Raw genomic sequence first — 18,889 nt, forward strand, 5'->3', positions numbered from 1 at the left:
ACGAGAACCTCTGCATCCCCCCACTTCCTAAAAACATGCACCCTGTGCATCACAAACAGCGCAGGAGGCAGCGAGCAAAGGCTCTCCAAAAACAATTCTCCACCTCTAAAGACGTGCTCTATGTTGATGCCGCCGAATGTGCGAACAGAAATCATTACGCAATATCAGTCATTAACTCTCACGGGCAAGTCGCTGCGGCCGCCTCCATTCCTGGCTCTTCCTCGGAGGAGGCGGAGGAAGCGGCCATAGCCCTGGCCCTCACAATTCCAAATTCATCAGTTATCGTTAGTGACTCCAAAGCAGCCATACATAACTTCGGAGCGGGTAGGGTCTCTAAGCCAGCTTTTTCTCTCCTCTTGGCTCATCCTTTCAATCAAACTGTGGCATTAATCTGGACTCCCGCGCATGCGGGCCTTGCCGGAAACGAGGCGGCTCATGCCAGTGCCCGAGGATTTACAGTCCGGGCTCAGGCATCAGATGCGTCGGACCTCGCCACGGAGGAGGCGCCGTTTACAGCGCGGGATCGACTTATTACTTACCACGAAATCTGCACACACTACCGATTAGACCGCTTAACCTTTCCGCCACTCATGGGCAAATCCCCGCGTAGGTGTGAAGTTCTGTGGCGACAGCTGCGGACTCGCACCTTTCCGTCCCCTTACCTCCTCCACCGCATTCATCCCGCCATTTACCTTTCTCCTTCTTGTAAATTCTGTGTCTCTCCCAGAGCAGACTTAAACCACATCATGTGGGGGTGCCCTAAGCACCCCCTTCCCCCTTTCCTCAAGCAATTAATATCTAGTGAGGAGCAGTGGGAGGCTGCCTTGCGCAGCTCCAGGCCCGAACTTCAGGAGGCCATCCTGGAGTGGGCTGAGAGGATAAAGGAGGCCTACTTCAAGTAGTTCCTCCCCCCACCCTCTATTCCATTGCCCCCTTCCCTTTAAAGAGGGATAAATAAAGTTTTTCATCATCATCGGCCAGATCATTTCGCCCACATGACTTCAGTTTCTTTCTTTCTTTATATAACTTAGGCCCTTTGTTACGCTTCTCACCAAATCTCAAGATAGAACGCGGGCTTTGGACACACTCGCACGTCACCTACCGTCTCCTAGAGACCTACATACGCCGTTTTCTGTGTAGTATACGGAAAATACCTTCATCAGACTGCGTATATTCTGGCACTTCTGTAGAACACAAGTTTCCGGAAGCTTCTGTAGAACATATTCTTATCAAATGTCCCGAATTCGACCAACACTTCGCGTTCGTATACAGGCCTTATAGATAGGGGTGCGCTTTCTGTAAAAAAAAAAAAAAGAAAAAAAAGAAAAAAAAACCAACTCAGTGCCGTTCCATTCTGTGAAGAAGGATGACCAGCGAAGCTGTGTATGTGGCCCCCTTAACGCCTGCTTCACCTCCGCCGCGGGTCTGCCCGGTATTGCACTATCTTCGGGATCGGGCCACGTATTTGGGGCTGGTCAAGCTGCAGCAAGCAGCTTTTTTCCCCACTTTATCCCCCGCAAGGCTGTACTTAGTTTTTGTGGAAATAAAGCATACATACATACATACGTATGGGGAGTGCTTAACGCCTGCTTCAACTTTGAACTGATCGATTTCAACATGAGCAGACACTACTCGTGCTTGTCATAGGTAATATACGCTGACTCTGCATTACGTATGATTTGTACAGATTTGCAACTTCATGCTAAGCGATTGTAAAAGTGTTCGACAATTTTGTTTTCTATTTGTACTGTTGTCTCGTATAGTGCTTTTTTATGTGTGTCTGTTTAGCTACGATTTTGGGATTGAGGACTCTTCGGATAGCCACACTTGCCGCACTGTCGCAGTTAATAAGCAACCAAGAACTCGCTCGAAAAGGCACCGCAACGAGCGGCAGGCGACCGCGCGCGCTCAACTTTCGATCCTGTCAATACAGCGGCCCCGTCAAGTCTGAAACGCTGCGTGCACCGAGCCCGATTCACTACGGCACGTGACAGTGACGCGTCAAAGCAGCTGGAGGGGTTCGACTATCAGGGGAAAGCACTGACCCCGTTGAAACTCGCGGCAGCGACGTGCGCTTAAGTATACAGGCCACTTTTAAGCGGCATCCACGTATATAAACAGCGTCGCAATTTCACAAAGTCGTCGAACTCAGGAGCGCGTGGCGTCCACTGCGTATACAAGGGGCCCTTGTATGCGTGCACCACTCCACGAGAAGGAGCTGCACGATTTACCTTGTCGCTAGGCGGCGACCATCCTCGCGATCGTATCAGTGTTTTCTCGGGACGAAGAGCACGATGCACGCGGCCGACCTCCTCTCAAGCTTCCCAATCGCCGGGGACGTTTTTATCATTGAAGTCCGGGCGGTCCGCCGGCCCCCAGACAATCGCGCGCCGGACAAGCGAAACAATTCTGCTGGCCGAGGGCTTTTCCGGGCTGTCAGAGTAAGTACGTACACGCATATATGCGGGTATATGCACTTCAACTGCCAACAGGCCAGGCTGCTGCTGCTCTTTCTCTCTCTTTCTCTTACGCAGCCCGCTTCGTCGTCCGAGATCCGTTCTCGACACAAGTTTCTAGTCCGTCAGTTTTTACCCGCGCTGGACGAAAATAACCGACGATATTCCTCGGCTATTTGTGCGCTCCGCGACTGGGACAGTGATGTCCGTAATGATAGGTTGCGAGACGTCGCGCGCAAACGAACGCGCACAGAAAAAAAGAAGCTAGACAATAGAATCCCGCATTTTAGGTCAACGTGGCCCCGCGTTGTGAGAGGGCTGATGAATATTTGCGAAAAGTCGGAAACGCAGACATATATATATATATATATATATATATATATATATATGTATATGTGTGTGTGTGTGTGTGTGTGTGTGTGTGTGTGTGTGTGTGTGTGTGTGTGTGTGTGTGTGTGTGTGTGTGTGTGTGTGTGTGTGTGTGTGTGTGTGTGTGTGTGTGTGTGTGTGTGTGTGTGTGTGTGTGTGTGTGTGTGTGTGTGTGTGTGTGTGTGTGTGTGTGTGTGTGTGTGTGTGTGTGTGTGTGTGTGTGTGTGTGTGTGTGTGTGTGTGTGTGTGTGTGTGTGTGTGTGTGTGTGTGTGTGTGTGTGTGTGTGTGTGTGTGTGTGTGTGTGTGTGTGTGTGTGTGTGTGTGTGTGTGTGTGTGTGTGTGTGTGTGTGTGTGTGTGTGTGTGTGTGTGTGTGTGTGTGTGTGTGTGTGTGTGTGTGTGTGTGTGTGTGTGTGTGTGTGTGTGTGTGTGTGTGTGTGTGTGTGTGTGTGTGTGTGTGTGTGTGTGTGTGTGTGTGTGTGTGTGTGTGTGTGTGTGTGTGTGTGTGTGTGTGTGTGTGTGTGTGTGTGTGTGTGTGTGTGTGTGTGTGTGTGTGTGTGTGTGTGTGTGTGTGTGTGTGTGTGTGTGTGTGTGTGTGTGTGTGTGTGTGTGTGTGTGTGTGTGTGTGTGTGTGTGTGTGTGTGTGTGTGTGTGTGTGTGTGTGTGTGTGTGTGTGTGTGTGTGTGTGTGTGTGTGTGTGTGTGTGTGTGTGTGTGTGTGTGTGTGTGTGTGTGTGTGTGTGTGTGTGTGTGTGTGTGTGTGTGTGTGTGTGTGTGTGTGTGTGTGTGTGTGTGTGTGTGTGTGTGTGTGTGTGTGTGTGTGTGTGTGTGTGTGTGTGTGTGTGTGTGTGTGTGTGTGTGTGTGTGTGTGTGTGTGTGTGTGTGTGTGTGTGTGTGTGTGTGTGTGTGTGTGTGTGCACGCGCGTGTGGATTGTGTACGTTCGTGGGCTCGTTTCCGCGTGCTCAAACAGAGCTTATTTCGAATGTACATAAGAATGCTACCTCGGTATTTTTTCGTGCACTGTAGACTATTGGTGCATTCATAAAAAAATGGTGCCCTCAGATAACGAAGATACTTAAAGCGGGCCCGGTATTAAGTAGAGTGCCACGAGGAAATGAATTACAGGGGCGGCGAATATGACACATATACCACTCCATCAAACTCGATGGTGAAAACGGAAACGCCGCCTGAGACAGGTGTCCTCCCACACTGTCAGCGACACTTCCACGCCGAGAAATTTCGGGCTACATCGGGGGCGACAGTCCCATTTATAACGATCCAGCAAGCCAATGTGAAACACTCACTGCAATATGTGCGAGATGGTGAGCATCGCCACGCCATTCAAGTTCGGCCATTATCCACTTTCGGTGGAATGAGTGCGGGCTGCACCAGGGCTTGCCACAATCAGCAAGTTGACCCGCGGCTCAAACCGCGACTGGTACACGCCTGTCGGTGAAGCGACGGAGAGAGCGCGCAAGATGTTCCCAGTTCTCGATAGTGATCGAGTGCTACGGCCTGTGAGTGACCACTGGGCGATCAGCCCAAAGCTGAACGCTGCCACGGTGATACTAAATACGATCAATTGTCCAGACACTATAGTCGATCATTTTCTTTTCCTCGTCCCTGACAAGAAAAAAGAAAGTGCTTGGGTAAGGCCGGGCCTCTTTATCAGCCAGTTTGGAGGCAAATGCATGCCGAAGACATTCGAGCGAGTTGGAAACGCATATTCGCATATTCAGAAGGCTCCTGGCCCCTTTGGCTCGTGAGCACAGCTGACTTCTATAGGGTTCATACCGCGTCCGTAGCACTCCGAAAGCACTGAAGGGTTGGGGGGGGGGGGGGTACTTCGGTCATCATCAACCACAGTGTCAGGAGTTCCATATGCGAAAGTCCACAACACACGCTTGCAGCAACAGCGTTCGTATGCGCGCGAAGTGACCAGGAATCTTTCTGAAAGCGGCGATTTTTCATGCATATTCACGATCTCACCGGGGGAAGTACGCTCACAGCACGTATAGTTCTTTTTTAAATTCTTTTGTAGCCGAAGCACAATAAACGATATCTGCCCAGCAGAAAAACCTCGCCCAGGCGATTCTCAGCTCACACAGGACGACTAGCACCAATATATGTCGAGTTCTGATCAATCACTTCACCAAGGCGCACACAGGCAAAGCTAACGGAAAGCGGGGACAAACGGAAATCCGCAAGGTCTCGCGCACTCCGCCAGTAGCTTCCGATAACGCGGACAGCAACGGCGGCGATTGTCAGTCTGCCACTTTGCTTTGCCAGATGGAAGAGACGGCAACTCAAAAATTGCTCTCCGCTTATGAGAGCTCAGATCTCAGCCACCCATCATCATCGATACAACAGACCCAAGCAAGGCCTGCAACACTACGAGGGTGAACGAGATTTTTTTTATTTGAGGCGGGGGTCATTTTTCGAACGACTTCGAGCCATTGCGCTCCGGCGGGAGCGGCTCACGGTACCAGAACACCGCATGTGAGCGTTCTACCAGCGCCTTCGTTAGTATGGCGATGACGTTTTTTAGAACTCCACAATGATCTTGCCCTGTCGCTGGGAGAAAATAATGATCGGTCGGCACCATGTTTGGGATAATGGGACTGTATCCAAATGGACGTCTCTAAGCTAAAGTTCCTTCCTTACTTTAGCCAGTACCTCGTGGAGGCCTGGCTGCTTGTCTGTGCACGTTGATTTGCATCTCGCAAGCCATATTTGGTAGCTACACTCAGCTATCAAGAATGCAAACTGATTCAGCCCCTTCTCTCAGAAGTGGGTTCAAGAATCGGACAGTCTGATATGGCACTCCCGGCAGCTAGAAGAGATTTTTCATTCTCTCAAGTCTTGCTGCCGGGATCAGGAACTCATAAAATATGTGCTCTGGCGTTTCTTTGGCGTTAAAGAAAGATCAATTTTGGTTCAGACCGGCCTGAGCAGATACAAAGGCTATTTTAATGCGTAAGCATTCTTTGGCAAGTACCCCAGCTAAATCTGTCTTGTCACGCGAAAAGTGTAATGACTTGTATATGCACAAAAATGCGTAGCTTGCAAAGCAAAGACATTTATTCGTTATAATAGTGTAAATATATATGATCGGTAGCTCTATAAGCGATAAGGAGTAATTGAAAAAAAATTGATCAGACAGAAAACCGTTCTCGTCAGGCCACCTTGAAAGCTTAGTTTCCCTGATTACGGGTGTGTATGCAGAAAAGCATGCTGTGAGGCTGCTGAGTATAAAAATAAGAATAACTGATTGGTACATGTTATAATAATTTGATAATAATAATAAATTATTGGCGGAGCAAAAAGAAATTGGTGATGTTACCGTCGCCGCGTCAAGGTTGTAACAAAACATGAAAAAGAAAAAATAATTTTTTTAGCGGAAGGGAACGAACAGCTGTGGTGAAATCGGTTGTGACGGCGTTCCGGCTCAGTAGATACGGTCGCTTTGAAGCGGCCATGCAGCTTCGTGGCAACTCATCTCCACACCGTTCAGTACACTGATTTAATTCCTCTGGCACCGGAACAGCGACGGGTAGACATGCATAAGCTTGGAAAAGCAAGTAAGCAAAGGCGAAGTAACAGCCGAGACAGAATGCTTGCGCATTAGTAGACAATGCTCAGAATTTCCGTGGCATTTTTTTTTTCTCATGGGCAGACATTCTATATTGCAAAACTCCACGTGAGCGATGCTCTTGTAGCATCAAGAAAATCTCCCAGAATCAAATGCCAGCTCGGTTTTTCAGCCTGTCTGTTGTACGTACTAGTGTTTTGGACAGCTTCGGGGACAAGTGCTTCGATGCGACGCAACCGGCGAGCGCCACCTCTCGCCGAGTGCGTCCCCCTCGTTGGCCCCCTTTTCGTCACGAACTGCCACGCAGCGGTCCGCACACAAGACACGAGGAGGCCACGCCGCGCGCACTGCCGGGCCCTTAATTACAACCACAGAGCGACGACGATGTCGGCGGCGAACCGCGCCCCAGGCGCACCTCCTGCAGATGTTCCGGCGCCGTGGCCGCACACACCGAGACGAGCTGGCAATGGAAGACGCGCAAGAAAGCGCTCGCGGGAGGCCTCGTGCGCGCCCCTCGTCCGCTGCCGCCTCCGATGCGCGCGTTTATTTCCCGTTGACACAACCACGAGCACCAATGGCGAAGTGAGGCAATCGCGCTCATCTCAGGGGTGCGAATACATTCCGACACCCAGAAGTAGGGACTACGGCAAGCCTCAGAAGGACATAGAAAGAAAGAAAAACCCGCAAAATTACACAGCGCCGGCAGACCCTGGAAGCGGTGGCACCATGGAGGATTGCGGCGGCGCGAAACTTGCATGCCCTCCGAGCTGCGCGCGGAAGCGATTGCGCGCATGACTACGAACGTGCACTAGTGGGATGCATGCGACGGACTCGATACTCGTCGAGCAACCTGCCCCCAGCCGAGTACGGCCGCGGCGATTGGCGCCTGACATTCGTCGCTTTCTTGGTCACGGGAGATTACATATACACACGTTGGGCGCTCCCGTTTTCCAAGCGACGACGCGGAACGCTGTTTGCGTCACGATCGGGCGTACGTATATACAACTCGGCCTCACAGGGTATGCATGGCGAACCGCCGATATTTATCGGCGCGGCTACCGGCTACGCGCTTTGCTGCTACTATACGTTATCGTGCGTACTACGTGCTCGGCTAGTATACGCTTGCGTCGCCCACACGGCAGGCGTGGCCAGTGGAAGCCGAGAGCTAAGGCGCATCGCATGTAAATGAATGGCACAGCACGGCGATCGCCAGGGGCGCTGAAATTCCCAACCACTTACAAGAACTGCCACTCAATTGGCACCCCATCGGACCGATAAGGAAAGCGAGAGTGCTTTTCGCACGACTGATTTTAACGGCGATGCGAGTAACAAGCATTAAATGTTTTGCTGTTGGCGCGCCCACCTTGACCGAGAAGCGCCGACGCGTAGAGCATCACGTGCAGGTGCTAGGACATTTTCGAAGCAATCTTAAACATATATTGCAGTCACGTCAGTGACAGATATGTACCACGACTAGAACTTGAAACTGCGGGAGATTCTCGGCCCGTGCGGACTGCTCCAAGAACGCGGGCAACGAAAGCGCTTGTAATAATTATTGAAAACCGCAGGTCTTAACGAGACTTTGAGAACAGTTTGAGTGGGTGTTCGTGCCTGCTGGTGTATGCGTCGTTTGTGTGACCACTGCGTATATTATGTTTTTCCCCTAACACCTTACACATCTGAAGAAGGCACCGTCCTCGAGGACTAGTATCACCTGCAGACATGGATGGCCTGCGGGCGTGGACTGACGTCCCCATTTTAACTCCCTCCTCTCCTACATCGTAGACTCTAGCTTGGTTTTCCTGATGTAGGGAATGGGTGACCTGCCTGCCCGGAGGCCAGTATTGAAATTTCAAATAAAGACGTGTTAAAACCACCGAACACTTGAAGTAGCTTGCTACGCCGTAGGCCAGAAAAACTTTGCAACATTTCATTAAATCAATCAATCAATCAATCAATCAATCAATCAATCAATCAATCAATCAATCAACCCACCCACCCACCCACCCACCCACCCACCCACCAACCCATTCATCCATCCATCCATCCGTCCGTCCGTCCGTCCGTCCGTCCGTCCATCCATCCATTCATCCATCCATCCATTCATTGAAATGTCATTGCCTACAAATCGTAAATTGCAATATGTGCCGTAAAGTAATTAATTAAAAATTTATTATGAATTTTTCGTTGGTTAGCTGAATACAAATTTCGATCTCTAGCGCTAGTAATGTACGCCTCTACGATTAATACAGTTCAAGGACAAGAACTAGGCTATCTGAGACAGGCGCTTCTTTTTTGAAAATTTTATAATACTTATAAAATGATCACCCCGCATACGTGCAAAGAGACAGGACACGGGCTTCACCGATACACAGTTGAAAAGCTACGACCAACGGCCTCGCTTTCAAACGATTACGGTAACTATAACTGATGGGAGTTCATGCGCCGAAATTGCGCTTCGGCCGTGATACGCGCGGTGGCGGAGGGCACCGGTTTAATTTAGACCACTCGGGACACCTCGAAGAGCGCGGAAACTGCAGTGCAAGGATGCGTTGCCGCATTCCGCCGCCATGGTGCAAGGCGGCCGTCGCGACGAGAGTTGCACGTATCCAGTCGATCGGCCGCAGAATGGCCAGTGAGACGGCGCCGTGGAAAAACGGCAAGCTGCGGGTCGCGGCGAACGATCGCTTATAACATCGTGCTCGTGACGGCATGCCTATAATCTGCATTCATATAGACATCGTCAGCCCTCACACTGCGGTGTTAGCCACGTGAACGCGTTAGCTTCAGATCAACGCACTGTAATATGCTGAGCAAGCACCCCTTCATATCTCTCATGTTCGCTCGCTCGGTGGTCTTATGTCTGTTGAGCAAGGGTGGCGAAGCGGTGTGTAGTTTGGCATCACCCATGAACACATGCCACCCGAATACCGCATCTCAACCACAGTAAAACAAACTGCGCACCAATAATAATTTCTATGACAGCGCCTGAGACTTAAAAAAAGAATAAATTCGTGTCAAGAAATGTAATTGCAGCAGAGATGGAATAACCCCCCTCTATAGCCACCTACGAGTTTCAGTCACGAACGTCTCCACTTTTTATTTGAGGCTGTGGTAGGAGAAGAATTATATATAAAAAATAGGCAGAGAAATTTCGCCGTTGAGTGAGTAATTCGGCTCCAGAGGTGCCACCCTACCATTTGAAACAATAAAAATAAACAGGAAAGAGGGAGAAAGAAGCCGGTAAAAGCATCAACGGGCCTTGCATGAGTCTAGCCGGTGCCGTTATCTTGTGCGCGCGATTTGTGCCAGGAGAATCGCAACAAATTAGGGACAAGGCTGCACTAGGGTGCGCGTCTCTAAAGGCGCCTTATTGGAGACTGGCTGGCGCATTAGCAGCTCGGATTGCACAAATGCGAATACGAAGGCGAGAGAGCATGTCGACACAAAGATGATAGTAGCTGGCTGCACGCAGCACGTCGCACAAGCGGAGAGGGAGAAAAAGAAAGCAGATGCGAAAAGCGCGCCCATTGCGAGGTCACATCAATAGTGCAGAGACGCTGGCCAAAAAGCCGTTCTATCGCGTCTGTGAGCTTCGCTTCGCCCGAACGACCTCCCTCCAAACGTGGGGTGACTGGCGCTTAGGAGGTACACATAGCTTAATTGAGGCCAATTAAGGTAAATCAAAATGAAAACACACAGCGCGCTTTCTTTAAATGATGCAGCAGCGGCAGCATCAAACGAAATGAAGTAAAGTCAGTTTTCGGGCACAATAAGCCATGGTGTGCGCAGCAAGTGTGAACGCTGCAAACGCGGTCATGTCAAATTTAGGACAAATTTTCAACGTCTTTTGCTGATTACTTTTCGAGAAAGATAGAGAGAAAGCGTCGACGAAGACCGGCATAAAAAAAGAAGTGAGGTCTTGCGCTACGCACACGCACAATGTCGGCTGAGCAGGCGCGTCTCTTTTGATCTGCTTTTACGTACAAGCTCAGCCACCACCCTTATTTCGGCCAGCGTGAGCATGAAGAACGCAATGAAGTTACTAACGCAGTGCTATATGAGAAGCCTCAGAACACTTCCCTGGCAATAAATAAATAAATAAATTACTTAGAATATAACTTCGACAGAAGACGTCTATTGTTATCGCAGGCCCTGTCATTAGATAAGCACGCACGCGGAGCTATATCGGCGAGGATGCCAGACAGTATTGAACGTAGCAACAAATGTAACGCAAGTTGTGAATGTAAACTTGAGCTACATAAGGTCCGCCAAATAAGGGTCCTATATGCCACAGAATATGTTATAACTGCTCTGGTTCTACATGTACTTGATATTCGGCTCGTAGAATCTACACAGAGAGCGCCTGCAATGCAAAAGCACCTCCCTCACAATCAACTCGGCGATATACACGCCGTACACGAACATTAAAGAGCTAGTGCTCTAAATCATACACATACACATTTATTTGGCGCTTTTCGATTTGAGCCTCCACGTCATCGGCGCACCTACACGTGCTGCGTAGCGGCCTACAGAAGTCAGCCCAGGCACCGCCGCCTAGAGTGCGCAGTGAGGGCGCCAAGCGACGCAAGAGATAAACTCGAGACCGCCCAGAAATGCAACAAACGACGCCACTCGTCAACACCCCAGATAAAATCGACCGGGTGAACGGAGAAAAGGAAACACCGCAACAACGGTGCCACACACGATACAAAGGACGCTTACATATAGCGGCGCCCACCGACCAACCCACCGCGAGACAAGCGGCGCGCGCTACAAAGACCCGCATGCATATACGCCGCCCGGGTCGTCACGGTGCCGGCCCGCGCGTATGAGCACACGCAGACGGACGACGAACGTGCGGACGACGCGGCAGGACGCGCGCATCGGCGACATAAAGGAGCGCTCGCCGACTTCGCCACCCATGGACCAGCGCGCGCAGCTCACGCTCTTCCTCTTCGGCGCTCCGACACAGCGCGCGCAAAGGACGGACGCATATATGCGGCGCGGTCGCGCGGCCGTACGCCTGGGAGACGACGCCCCTCGTCGCGGCCATTACTGCGGGGCGCCGCGGCACCGGGGGACAACGGGAGCACCAATCGACACAACGCGGACCCGGGCAACAATGGGGGTCCCGCAATAACAATAAACACGCAACCGCGCTGCCTGCCCGGCGGTTTCTCCCGATGCCGCCTGTTACGCCGAGTTGGCGGCGCGATCGCTGCGCGGCGTCGCCCGCCACGGCGCGCGCACCCACAGACACACACACACACACACTGAGATTATATATATATATATATATATATATATATATATATATATATATATATATATATATATATATATATATATATATATATATGCGCGGCAATAATTTGCCATTGTGGTAATCAAACGCAGCGCGCCGGCGTCGTGATGCGGTCGGCGGCGTGGCGCGAATGACCTAAATGCAAGCGCGGCTTCGATTTTCGATCAAATGGGCACTCCGAAGGAGGCGAGATGCGGCCGGTCGGCACTAGAGTCCCAATATACGTAGCTGGGCGCCACTCGACCAATCCCATTCCCCTCGAATGAGTGACCAGTTCTTGCCTTCGTGACGTATGCCAAATAGTGAGCCCGTCGCTTTCGGCCAACGACCGGGAAGAGTGCGACCCGCGCGGGTCGTTGCGCTCTTGTTGCCTTGCCGCAAGAAGCAAGCATGCGGACGGGATGAGCGTCGCGCCAGGAACCGACGCTTTAGTCAACAGCCTTTTCTGGGATACCGCGACAATTTCATACAGGAGCGTTGTCGCGACGCTGGAAAATTAGCCACCTTCGGTTGTATGCCATACTCCTCCATCAACGTATGCTTCCACACAGCGACTAAATTTCTATGCAGTGCTTAAATTTTAACGGCGCACAGCTCACGGAAGGCTTTTAAAAAGGTAGCTTGTACAGCCACATACGGAATAGGCACACCGGATTGCGCTTTTCTGGACTATGAAAACCGCCAAAGAAAGACGATGCACCGCAAATATGCGACGCCGCCCAGTTACCTTCACACAGCCGTTATAGCTGCTCCTCAGCACAACTGAACGGTGAAGCGAGCGTATACCGTGGCAGCAAATGCGTGCGGACTGTACGGCGGAAAAGTCGGCGGCTGCCAGGCTCATGCAGAGCAAGCCGTCAGCCATGGGCAGGAAGGGCGTCGAAAAACAGCAGCGCACAATGAAGTTGGCCGGACTTGCCGAGCCGCTATACTCGACAAAAGGCCGGGCACAAACATGCACACACGGCGGCCGACTGCAGCAGTCGGTGCACGTGTGCAAGGCACGCAGCAAGCGACTGAGTATCGGCAGCTAGCGATGGGCACAACTGCGTTGCGTCCAGCCGGAAATCACCTGGCAGGATATCGAATCGCCTGGCAGGTAACGCAACTGGCGGACTGACGCACCTTCGATTCTGTATAGGTGAAATTAAATGACGTATAGTGCCACGCAGGATTTCGAGGTATAGGACTGCGAAGCTCAGTGACGTACTTCTTTTCGTATAGTGTTCCCGCTTAGGTTATAAACACCTCCTCCTTTTTCTTAAGATGAATAAAGATAGTCACGGTTGTGAAAATTCAATCCGTTTTGCTCTTCGCTTTCGCAGAGGGCAGACAAACGATGCAACGGTGTAAACACGTCGGTGCATTGAGTGCTTTAGTTTTTCTTTCGTTTTTCATCGACATTCTTCTGCCGTATATGCGACTTTCTGTAAGATGAGCAATTAACAAGCACAACGAAATGCGTCGGTTATGTGCCCAGACGACACTAGAAGTTCAAGGACAACAGTCGTGAAGATATACGAATGAGTCGGTTGGCGTACGTATACACGCTTCATCTTATTAATGGCCGGCTGCAGAACAGTATAGCAAAAAACTTTTCAGAGGTAGAACTGCAGTGACGACCCCAGGTCCAAATATGCGTTGTCAGATCTGTGAGTGGAGGCCTTAGCAATTCAACGTATTTTGTTTTAGCCGTCGGCATAAAGCGTCCCATGGCTTTAGTATTCACGACTTCACGCCGACATTACAAGTTTCCGCCTGGGTACAACCGTTACACCGCTTCACCGCGACACAGCAGGGACATGGCAACAAAAAAACAAAAAAACAAAAAACGGGAGCTATAGATGCCACGCGTTCAAGCGTCTTTGTTGTCATCCTATACGCAACTTGCAATATCATGCAATGTTATCTTTGTGCATCTCGGAGGTCACAACTTCAATGTCACGCAATGTTTACCTTTATGCTCTATACACCGTTCACAAGCTTGTGCCGAGATGCAAACAGCAGTTCGTGCACAATGCGAGACGTCGAAGCAGTGACGTCACGAGGACGCCGACGTTTGTCGGGGGAAGAATGGTGAGGACAGGTGTATGGTAGACAGGAGTAGGACGCATGATACAGGGGCGGGGTTGACTATCTTCTTTTTTATCGCTTCATACCTGTATGTCGGGCGTTTACTGCAAGCTGGCTTGCGCGCGCACGGGTTCTCGCAAGTGCTACGCGACGTTACACGCGCGCCAATCGCCTCAAAGAGCTGCTTGACGTTGATACGAGAAAAGTTACAACGCGTGTGATCACTAAAGCAAGAACCCTAACGGTTAGTGCATCGGAGTGTTGCGCTGGGAGACCGCGGGGTTTGATCCCGTTATAAGACATGTAGTTTCTTTTATTATACTTGCGTCAACTATTCAGCAGGGGCACCTGCATAGCAAAGCAAGGACACGTACTACACGCCTGATTAAATCACAGCGACGGACATCGCGAAGCACGCGCTGTAATGGTTGGGGTCGGGCATAAAATAGATGGTAGCTGGCCCAAACCGTCCAACTCATTCACGATGAGGACGTTGTTGAACGCAGAGACTTGTTCTCATCGAGAACGAGGAATATGGGATTTATTTACAGTATCTACATGAGAACGTTACAGTTCATCAGTCTAGCATGACTGAAAGGGAATGCACACTGAGCAACCGCCAACGGCTGCTTAAAAACACTCTGTCCTCCCTAAATCCCTAGGTGAGGGAAAACGGCCGTTCGACTTTCGACAGATGGGAGCGTCCAAAGTCATCGTAGCCGCCCGCCTTTGAGGGGGGAGGGTTTACGCACTCACTTCCGCACAAGCTGCACTGACCACACCAAGGGGAGAGGGTTTTTCGCAGACACGGGTCTTGTCCTGAGCAGGCGCCTCTTGATCCCAGTGTTGACCCCACCGACAGTGGGTGCCGCGTCTGTCCACTGACTGACGACTTCTAAGGCCCGTGAGACGGCGCCGCAAAACCTTTTCTTCCCGGAGTTCCCCCGCTTCAAACAAACCATGACGGGGACGGCGAATCCACTAATACTTGGTCCACCGACTGTGTCTAGACATCTAGGCGCCATTCCCTTGGGGACGCGGCGGATTGTCGTCCTTACAAAGCGAGTCGCCGACGCATACATGCCGGCGCCTTTCGACGGTCGCTTCCCCGAAGATCGCCAGCCCCCGCCAGTTGAACGTAACAGCGCCTGCTAGAATAATGTAAGAAAATTTGTATTTTTAAGAGCAATTACTGCTTTCAATCGTGCCGTATAAACGGCACGCTGATGCGATCAAGTTATGCGTTTTGCCACCATGTTCGGGTATATGTGACACTTGATTAATCATCGCTGCGAGTTGACGCTCGGCTGGATCACGCCGCAATTTTCGTTTCTTATTTTTCAACACCAGAATAACTATAATTATTTCCGCAGCCTGTATATCTAATTCTGTATCACAACTATTATTACACGTAGTAGATATCTGTCAGGCTGAAACGTAGAGAACACCGGTGTGTTCAACAGACTAGAAAAGGTTGTGCTTAAAGGACAACTGCAACGAAAACTTCGGTTTGGCTAAATTGGTCATAACTGACGCATATGCTATCGAAGCAATCATGGACGTAAAATATATGTAACGAGGAGATGGTATATCGAAAGGTATGCGTGCCAGTAGCACTGATGCCTCAGCAGGACCTTTGAACGGAAGGGTCTGGAGCCAGGAGCTCTGCAAAAGCGCAATATCGTAGCAGCAGCCTCCAGTGAGAAGATTTGCTACGAATATCTTGGCTTTACGACTTGCAAAGTACCAACATGGTGTAAAAAGTTAAAACGGCTTTACTGTCAAAAAACGGTTCTTTCAAGAATCGGCACATGTAGTGCCCATGGAATTTGCTGTCGGTAGGCTAAAGGAAAGTGCTTTTCTTTTTTTCTTTCGTTGTTTGCTCCCCGACACTCCAACAAGACGTGGAGGACGATCAGCGTCTGGCCACATTTGCCACAGGTTCATCACCGGTCAGCAGGTAAGAGGGTGTGACATACATGTGTGGCCTACTCTAAGTCGACAGAACATGACCTCAATTTGTCGTAGTTTCCCAACGCGGCTTAATTAAATGCAGCTTACTTGACGTTCCAGTGTTCCGGGATTTGTTGCCAATAGTTCTTAGTTTTTTGCACAAAAATGACTTCAGATCCATGGCAGGAACAGCTATGGAAGTATTGATATCTTTCGTTGTTATGGATGTTGCAATTTCATCTGCGAGTACGTTACCTTCGATGCGTCTATGCCCCGGCACCCAACATATTACAGCATGTTGGTCAGATGTATAACAAGCACATAGCAGCTAATAAACATAACTGATTAGAGGTTTTCGTGTTTCTGCAGGTATATTAAAACTTTTAAATAGTAAAGATCTTTTATTAAGAAAACATTGTTTTATGCATTGAAGCACGAAGGTAACAGGAACGCCAAAGCATTTCTCCGCAAAATTCAGGAATTGATATCTCGAAAGTGGCGTCATCCTGAGAATTCGTTCTAAGTGTTTCCGCCTTGCGGACTCCACTGCTAGAATTTGTAAATTGCAATATGGGTCATAAGGTAATTAGTAATAAACTTAATAAGTGAATTTTTGTTAATTGTTGGGTTATGCATTTCAATTTTTTGTGCACGTCAGCCTCTTCGAGTGGACAAGCTCATGAACTAGAATTGTGCTATCTGCCAAAATTTTCGAAAGTGTTCGCTGAAATACCCAGTAATATGTGTGCGTGCGTGCGTGCGTGCGTGCGTGTGTGTGTGTGTGTGTGTGTGTGTGTGTGTGTGTGTGTGTGTGTGTGTGTGTGTGTGTGTGTGTGTGTGTGTGTGTGTGTGTGTGCGTGTGCGTGTGCGTGTGCTCACGCATTTCCCTCGCTTTTACCGCTAAATCGACACCGAATCTTTTTTTTTATAACTTTCGGTATCAAACACATGCATGTTTGCGGGCTTTTTGTGACGCATCCACTCGTACATCAAAAGCCCATTTTTTGCACACACGCTGCTTGCTCTCATCGGCTCTTTCCGTGGCCCAACATTTCGTTGATGTTGAACTTTTAAAGATGCGGCCCATGACCATGTGGCCACTTCAACGAATGTCGCACAAGAAGCAAAAATAATAATAATCCCTCCTCCGTGCGCGGCGCGTCTGAAATTTAGGCATTCCTCACTATGGCATCCGAGATCTTGGAGGGAGGCCATGCTGCTCGATCTCGGGGGCCATCTCAACAGTAATACAATCCCGGAGTTAACCTCAGTAGCTCCCAGCCACAGTTTCTGCAACAGATGTTTCGAGGCACTCTACCTTGTTGTCCCACAGCGGGTGATCTCCGACGGAGCTGTAGGACTTCCAAAGCTTTGGGCGCACGATTGCATCGTTTCGTGTCTTTAGCTGGGTGTAGTGCTGCATGAGAGAGAAAACACAGACGCAAGCCACAAAACGTGAATGACAGTTTCATGTTTTCCTTTTTTTCTTTATTCTTTCTGCCCCACTTAATAGGCAGTTTTAGAGATAGCGTCCCCAACCACTTTCGCATATCCAAAGTTCCACGCCCTAACTGCGTTCTTTTTGTACTCCTTTGCGCTCCTTTGAGTGAACGGCCGTTTGGGTCCCCTAACTTTGGATGTGCAAAACTTAAAACTTCCTGATGACATGAAGCTCCTTCTAGCAACGTCAAAACTAGAGAAGCCACACTCGCACAGTGCGAAAGCTCGGACAAACACAGACAAGAAGCGCTGCTATGCGCTCAGCAAAAGGATCTCGTGACAGGCAATACGAATCAGGTACCACCCCCTCCCTCTCTCTCTCTCTCTTCTCAGAGTGGCTTGTCAACAGTTAGACTAACCGGTGGCCCGGCTGAAGGCATTTTCGACGTACACGCTTTCAGAGTGCGGCGTCGTCGTGCCTGTTTTACGACGCGAGGAGTTGCTGCTGCAAGTTACAATCGCATGGGGCGCCATAAGTAACAGGGACGATAAAGAGGACAGGAATCAAGCTGTGGTAGTGCGCCGCTGTAATATCGAAACAGCCACTCTTACCGTATACAGTACGAGGAAGTTCGGTAAGACAAGAAAGACGCAGAAACGAGATGAGAGGCGACGCCCTCCTATAAACTAATCGTACCCCTTCGTCGTGACGTCACAGATTTTCGCAGCGTTTCCTCCGCTCTGTTTAATCGTTTATCAGCAACGAAGGACTAGATTACATTCTAAAGTAACGAATGACTCAAACTAGGAAGTGTCGGCAAACTTTTCAGTGCCAGAACGTCTCATGCATTTACGAGGAAATACTTTGAAATACCTATAGCGTTCCATTGACGTACTGGCGCTGAGGTATCGGTGCGGAGAAAAGAAAAGGAAAAAAGTTGATAATCAATCTTCTTTCACCCAATGCGAGTGATACATATATATAGTTCCGAAAGGATATTTTACCAGTATAAACTGATTTACGGTGTTGTTCCTTGTGTCCATTTAAGCCCCGTTTACATACAGTGTGGGTGTGTAATCTGACGCTGCGCACGACACCGCGCCTAAATTAGATTCGTCGCGTTGATAATACACGTACGTGCATGCCTTGCCGCTTGATTCAGCCGTTAAAAATATCTCCGGATACAAGATGTAGTATCTAAAAGGCTGTAGTTTCGCATGTCACGATAGAAGAAAGAACGCCTATTCCTGATGGCTCGTTTAGACAACACCGAAAGAAGCTTACGAGTGATGCGGTACAATTATCGATGCAGTCTATGGCGCAGTAAATATGTGAAGATTAAACAGCTCGCTTCGATATCAAATTAAACAACAGGCGCAGATGATGACGAGCTTTGTAGTACGGTGCAGCGTCGTCAGAGCTACAACCCGGCTTCCAGTTATCCGTTAACCATCCCCACGACTCTCTCTTCCTCATGGCTACCTGTCACAAAAGTCGGGATATGTCGTCAAGTTTTGCCCCAAAATATCACTTTTTTTTTTTCATTTGCGACAAGTGTACACACGCCTTCAAAGCAGCCTTTCTCAAAGAATGGATGTGCAGGCCTATGCACTATATACGTGCACCCACATTTTTGTTTGTGTTCCTGTAAATGGCAGCGAAGGCGATCCGTGGCACAACCGACCCGCGTTGAGTTGT

The 18,889-nt window shown here is 49.7% G+C and overlaps 1 protein-coding gene across 1 annotated transcript in view; it reads right to left on the minus strand.

The window, feature by feature from the left end:
* Positions 1-18,889, minus strand: part of LOC126547672 (uncharacterized) — a 422,601-nt gene that overhangs the window by 276,868 nt on the left and 126,844 nt on the right. The window contains exon 2 of the mRNA XM_055063116.1: positions 17,069-17,167. Within this exon, the coding sequence (XP_054919091.1) occupies positions 17,069-17,167 (99 nt within the window). The remainder of the gene's footprint in view (positions 1-17,068; positions 17,168-18,889) is intronic.

The sequence above is a fragment of the Dermacentor andersoni genome, chromosome 1 (assembly GCF_023375885.2).
Source record: "Dermacentor andersoni chromosome 1, qqDerAnde1_hic_scaffold, whole genome shotgun sequence".
NCBI classification, from domain to species: Eukaryota; Metazoa; Arthropoda; class Arachnida; order Ixodida; family Ixodidae; genus Dermacentor; species Dermacentor andersoni.